Raw genomic sequence first — 6,574 nt, 5'->3', positions numbered from 1 at the left:
AAATTGATGCATTCAAAACATTTATAAGAAACGGTCTAGAATTAATGAAAAAACAAACAATTCTTGTTTTTTTTTGGAATTTGATGTGAACCTGCTGCTACAAATAGAGAGCTTTGAAAAAGGGGCGCTTAAATTGCGGTTCGCCAAGGGCGCCATGACGCCACGCTACGGCTCTGATGGTGAGCTATATTTGAAATGACATTTCTTTTCAACTGAATACCTGGCCATTTCTGAAAAAAAAATCGCACTAATCAAGATATTCGATTACTTTTCTTTTAAGAATTTTTAAATTCCTCAGAACCCCCTTAAATAAATTAAATATATTCATACAGATAATTGTTTCTGTAATGCATAATAAGTTTATGAAAAATACAAATTAAAAAAATATAAGTTTATAAAAAATAATTTATAAAATAAATAAATTTTAATTTAAGGTAATGAATCATTCAATTTGAAGTTTTGAACAAACTAAAACTTATTATGAAATCAGATTAATTATTTCAGAATGATTTTACCTTGTGTGAATAAACTTTATTTTTGACCAACATTGTCATAAACTTTCTCACTATGCGCTAAAAACAGCCGACTGAACTCAGCATGAATCGGCACTGAACAGCAGCTGAATAATATACCGTTTTGTCTCAAATTCCGAACAGACTCATATTCCGAACACTAGGTTTTTGTATGGCGATTTGGTTGAAATGTTTCGCTGAAATATGTCAGCAAATAGCAAGGAAACGGTAGTCAATTGCAATTCAATTATAACGTTGCCAAAATAATTTATACCGTGGGAGTAGTGATGATTCTCTAGTTCGAGACCAGTTGAACAAGCTCAGATATTTTTTTTTGCTAAATTATTCATTTGAATACGATTTATTCATGTTGTTCGGAATTTGAATCAAGGTGTTCGGAATATGAGACAGAATAAACACAGTGTTCGGCATTTGAATCAAAATGTTGTTCCATACTTTTGCGTAAAAACAATACTAAAACGAGCTATATCAACATTATTATCGGTACATCCAACAGCTAACCGTTAGACTTTGCGAAGAAATTCAAATTTACACAAATATCAGCCAATTTATGCCAGTCAGATGCATTTGAAGTCACTGTTGGCCTTAAGTGTTCGGAATATGAGTCAAAACGGTACTTGTTCAGTTGTTGACTAGCGTACTATGTGTTGATTAGACATTGTCGATCAGAAGCTCAAACATGATCACTATTCAGCTATGAGAGGTTGAAATTTGCACTGGACAGTTTATTCATCAATTCTAGGATGGCGCAGATGGCAAGGCATACCTCCGACGATAGGAAGGTCTCGAGTTCGAATTCAGTATCCAAATGATTTTTAAATGTGGTTGCCAGATCGTGATAATTGTGTACACTACATTTATAAAGTGCTTAGAAAAATAAAATTTGGTTTTTGATTATTTTACACCAGTCGTATAAATACTGAACAAAATGCTTGTAAAACGTTTTTAAAGCAGAAAAATAAAGTTGGTATTCAACGACATGTTTTAAAGTTTCTTCAAATTTGTGTGAACAACGCCTGAACAAAGGTGGTCATGGAAATTATTTAAAGGTTAATAAACATGATGCTGAATAAAACTGCCATGAAGGTGTGTGTTAAATTAGTGAATGTTAGTTGGGCACTCTTCACGCTTCTCATATAGATGCAACATCCGTATGCCATCTTAGAAGCGTCAGAAAATCCATGCGTGTTCATTTGAATTGATGACATCTCTGGCAAAACTGTTTGTTCCGTCTCGCAAATCTCGTCAGCGGGAAGCTGACAGCGCAAAGAATCATCTGAATATTTTCATTGGTGTGTTTTGATAGAAAAATACTGTGTATTAGGCATTTTAAATTTGGTTGCCGATAATAGTCGAATGGTGCTGAAGCCGTAAGTCTCCCTACATAATTATTATTCCCCTTAGTCGGCTTTTCGGTCAGAAAAAATTACAAGCACCGGAAATGCTCCTGTCATCAGTACTCATTTATTCTTCCACTATCATAATGAATTACGATCCATACATTTAAAACTACAATTCCTCCAGCATGCAAAGCCGCTGAATTGATCCTGCTGAGAATGATTGTGTTGTACCACTTAATTGTCTGAACGTGCCAACTCCAAACAATACTGGTTCATTGTTCACAAATACCTAAGAAAAGGCTTACCTTTCCTTCAGTCATCTGAGGGCTCTTCTCAAAATTTGAGAGCACCTCCCAAGCCGGACAAGAGCAGTGAGTCTAATGCTTTTTGCACCTTTGGATCGTGCAGAAGCTTGGGCGCCGCGGAGGCAATCGGTGCACTGCTACTTCCGCTTCCTGCCCCAGTAGCAGCACTGCTTACCGATGAGCTTCCGGATGCTGCAGCAGCCGCAATCGTCATATTGCCGAACGACGAGAATCCACCTGGACGCACATCCTTCTCCGTATCAGGAAGGATTTTGTTTTTCGGTGGAACGATAGACGGTTTATTTAAAATGTCCATGATCTTTTTCTGCAGTTCCTTTTCACTTTCGGCCTTCGATTTCCCGGATAGTAAACTGCTGCTCGAAATGGAATCCGTGTCCTCACCCAGTTCGAACTTGATCTGCAATTCCTTGCGCTCGGTAAGATATTTGATCAAACGCTCGTATTGCAGTACCGTAAGCTGTCGGTTATTGGCCAGCAGGTTGAGCATGTTCTGAATTGCTTCCGGATGTTTATCCTGCAGCGAATGCTTGTTGTACATCATGTGGGGATTTACGGGACCTGAAGCAGCTATAGAGGCTCGATATTTAGCTGCCTGTTCCGAGCGAACTTTGTCCTGGAAGTCTTTGCAGATAAACATCAACGCGTCCTCGGAGGGCATGTTCCGGTGCTCTGCCGGAACTCCGTACAACACGTTCACTGTGATGCTGTTTCGTTCCTGATTTTCCGGTGTGATGAGAATTGCGTAGTAGCTTCCGCGGGATGCAATGTTTGAGAGTACTTTTCCAATCGGAACATCGTCATTTGGGAAAAGCAAATCAGCGGTCAAACCATTGCGCTTGAGCCGTGCTTCAATGTTCTCGGCATATGTCCTAAAACGAAAATTATTCTTGTTAATATAGAACAAAACTATCATCATACAGAGCCGTAACGTGATCACAGGGCGAACTCTCAGTTGTGCGCCCTCAACCAGAATTCAACTAAGTTCCTTATACAAGTTTACAAGGAGCATATTTAGTATAGAATTCATTACTATAATATTTAATTCCACTATAGAGTTTGTAGCTTTGACAGATACGCGTATTTCGACCTCAACTGTAAGGCCGTTTTCAGTGTCGTGTACTAGACTCGTCTAGAACATTTTTCTGAGAAAAGTGAATTTAACGAATTTATGTTCTATTTGCAACTTTTTAGTGACCAGGTCGAAAATAGCGACTATGTAACTAAGAAGTGACTAGCTACCAAGAGTAATTTGAGGCACCCTTCTTCATTGTCTTGGCGGGGGCAAACCTGGCCAATGATCATCAACACAACGTTCTTATCTATACTCACGTTAAATCCCTGGACACGACGATAATCTCGCAGTCGTTACTTTCCGGTGGATTCGGTGGAGGGGCTTGCATTCCACCGGCCATCGGGTCCGAGTATCCTCCCATGTCCATCCGCGGGTACATATTGCTGTAGATGCTCCTCTGAGGGTATCCTTCCGCGTACCGGTTCCCGTCGATAGGCGACCTATCTCTAATGGGGGCATTCCCTTGGGCTCCTCCCCCACTTCTCGGAAGTAATCCTTTCTTCTTGCGGTTATCGTTCGCAATTTTAACCGTCAGCTTCCTGTCCTTGTGCATCGTTCCATTGAGGCCTTCGATTGCTTTGCGGGCACCTTCCTCTGTGGGAAACTGTACAAACCCGTAACCGCGCAGTAGATTCAAGTCCTGGTATGGTTCGTACTCCTTGAACAGCTCGTCCATGTCCTGGAGGGTAGCCTGCTCTCCAAGGCCACCAATGTAGACACGAGAGTTTACCGGTTCCGTCACGGGAAGGTCCATTATTTACTGAATTTTTGATACAATGGATTAACTACAATATAAAGATACAATTTTTATGAAATATTGAAGCTTTTTAATATTGTTTATCCTTAAATTTGTAGAAATTATGGGAAACACCGCATCCGCTTGGAAAATGTTGATGCCTTTTTGACGTTTCAGCATTTCACTTTTTGGCATTTCCAGCCATGCGTTCGTTAACAAACGGTTCAGAGTGTGTTATGAAACTACGCAAATCGTGACTACACGGGAAACAATTCTGTGGTAAAAATTGTGCACACTGTGCAGATAATTTTTACCCGCAGTGAACTTTTGCACACCTCACAAATAAACTTCTTCTTCTTCTTTCTTCTTTCTGGCGTTACGTCCCAACTGGGACAAAGCCTGCTTCTCAGATTAGTGTTCTTATAAGCACTTCCACAGTTATTAACTGAGAGCTTTCTTTGCCGATTGACCATTTTTGCATTCGTATAAATATCGTGTGGCAGGTACGAAGATACTCTATGCCCTGGGAATCGAGAAAATTTCCTTTACAAAAAGATCCTCGACCAGCGGGATTCGAACCCACGACCCTCAGCATGGTCATGCTGAATAGCTGCGCGATTCTATAACATTCCCCAGAAAATCGTTCCCCAGAATGCACCATTCCCCAGAAAGCTATATGAATATCCATTTTTTTTTCTTTTTTTAATTATTGCTTTGCGTGACTCACCTTATGTGGGGGCGCAGATTGCCGTAGCGGTAAACGCGCAGCTATTCAGCAAGACCAAGATGAGGGTCGTGAGTTCGAATCCCACCGGTCGAGGATCTTTTCGGGTTGGAAATTTTCTCGACTTCCCAGGGCATAGAGTATCTTCGTACCTGCCACACGATATACGCATGCAAAAATGGTCATTGGCATAGTAAGCTCTCAGTTAGTAACTGTGGAAGTGCTCATAAGAACACTAAGCTGAGAAGCAGGCTCTGTCCCAGTAGGGACGTAACGCCAGAAAAGAGGAAGAAGAGTCACTTATGTGACAGGCTAAGGTCTGATATGACAAAACAAATATGTAGGTAGGAGGGTTAGGGACATAATGAACACACGGGGCGAAATGGACACCCCCTTACTCTCTGGGAATATGCATATTTCAGCAAAACTTTATAAACTGTACGAAATCTGTATTGTATATGAACGTTTTGACGGTATAAAAGTTTACGCTTTGCTTCATTTGTCCTCTGAAATTCTACTATATTTTTTTCTCAGCTTCAAATTAGTTTATAAGCAAAGCAGAGGAAGCGGTGGATTTATTTTAAAGCAAAGAAACATATTTCCATTCTATGTAAAATAAGCATTTACCTAATGTGTCCAATATGCCCCTAATCCCCCTATTCATGAGTATTTTGCATATTATTATAATACACCCTTTTTTTAATACATTCCCATAAAATATACAGACTCTATGTTTATTTTTGCATATATAGTGATGCACCCTTCTTTCAGTATTATCTCATTAATGATATAGGCAAAATATATCGATGGAGAGCTCATATAGCAAAAGGTCACTTGGCATAAAATAATTTGGTATAAAGCCATTTGCCATCCAGCCATACTTATGCTCCTTCTTTTCAAAAAGGATGTTCTTCATGTCATGCCAAATGGTCATTGGCCCAATGACCATTATACCAAATGGTCCTTGATCATTTAATTAATCATGCCAAATGCCTTCTTGCCATTTGGTATCCTTACGGAAAATTTTGTCTATATCATCAACAGGATAAGACTGAAAGAAGGGTGTATCACTATTTTGTGCAAAATTAAACAAGTCATTTGTAATTTAGACTTGACGCAAAGAAGGGCGTATCATTTTAGTGTGCAGAATAGTAAGTTTTTATTCTGCCGAGTTTACGTAATCATTATATCGGAAACGTATAATATGATACTACGAACGTCTTTATTCTAATCGGTGTAGCCCTAAAAAGTAAGAGATGATGCACTTTCTTAAAACATTGATGAAAAGCTGCATACATCACTACATTTGATAAAAATTGGACATACATGTGAAATTATACATTTGGAATCTACTATACTAGGGTGTAGCTCTATTTTGTGCAGAGTAGTGATGAGTTGTATATTCTTTTAAATAAATATTGGATATTGTGTTTCCCCATAGACTGATCTATCAGTTTTTATAAGTGCCAATAAAAGTGAAACTACTGTGATAGTTCATTTGCAAATGAAATTTGAACTATGAGTAAAGTGTTCATAATTAGCAGCACCAATGCTAATCTTCTCATGTACTTGTAAACAACTTTGTATGGAGTTTAATTTTCAAGTTTTTTAAATAGATTACTTCAAAACTTTAAAGTAGGTATATAATTTTCTGGGGAATGGTCCATTCTGGGGATTGGTTTTCTGGGGAATGGTTTATTCTGGGGAGTGAAATTCTGGGGAATGGTACATTCTGGGGAATGAGATTCTGGGGAATGGAATTCTGGGGAATGGGTTTCGGGGGAATGGTTTTCTGGGGAATGTTATAGAATCTAGCTGCGCGTTTACCGCTACTGCTATCTGG

At 39.1% G+C, this 6,574-nt stretch overlaps 1 protein-coding gene across 1 annotated transcript; it reads right to left on the bottom strand.

Moving 5' to 3' along the window:
• Window positions 1-1,975: 1,975 nt before the first annotated feature.
• Window positions 1,976-4,192, bottom strand: LOC5564907 (nuclear receptor coactivator 5). The gene is made up of 2 exons (XM_001649206.2): window positions 3,529-4,192; window positions 1,976-3,068 (listed from the first exon to the last, which is right to left on the bottom strand). The coding sequence occupies exons 1-2, from the start codon at window positions 4,023-4,025 to the stop codon at window positions 2,207-2,209; spliced, it is 1,359 nt and encodes a 452-aa protein (XP_001649256.2). The 5' UTR covers window positions 4,026-4,192; the 3' UTR covers window positions 1,976-2,206.
• Between the last annotated feature and the right edge of the window lie 2,382 nt (window positions 4,193-6,574).

This window comes from Aedes aegypti, chromosome 2 (assembly GCF_002204515.2).
Source record: "Aedes aegypti strain LVP_AGWG chromosome 2, AaegL5.0 Primary Assembly, whole genome shotgun sequence".
Lineage (NCBI taxonomy): Eukaryota > Metazoa > Arthropoda > Insecta > Diptera > Culicidae > Aedes > Aedes aegypti.
This window is presented reverse-complemented; position numbering and strand designations above follow the sequence as displayed.

Bases quoted from the DNA above. Each gene is read 5' to 3' on its own strand.
- LOC5564907 (XM_001649206.2), bottom strand. From the start codon at position 4,025: ATGGACCTTCCCGTGACGGAACCGGTAAACTCTCGTGTCTACATTGGT. The intron at 3,069-3,528 runs GTGAGTATAGAT...TTTTCGTTTTAG, and splicing joins GTCGTGTCCAGGGATTTAAC to GACATATGCCGAGAACATTG.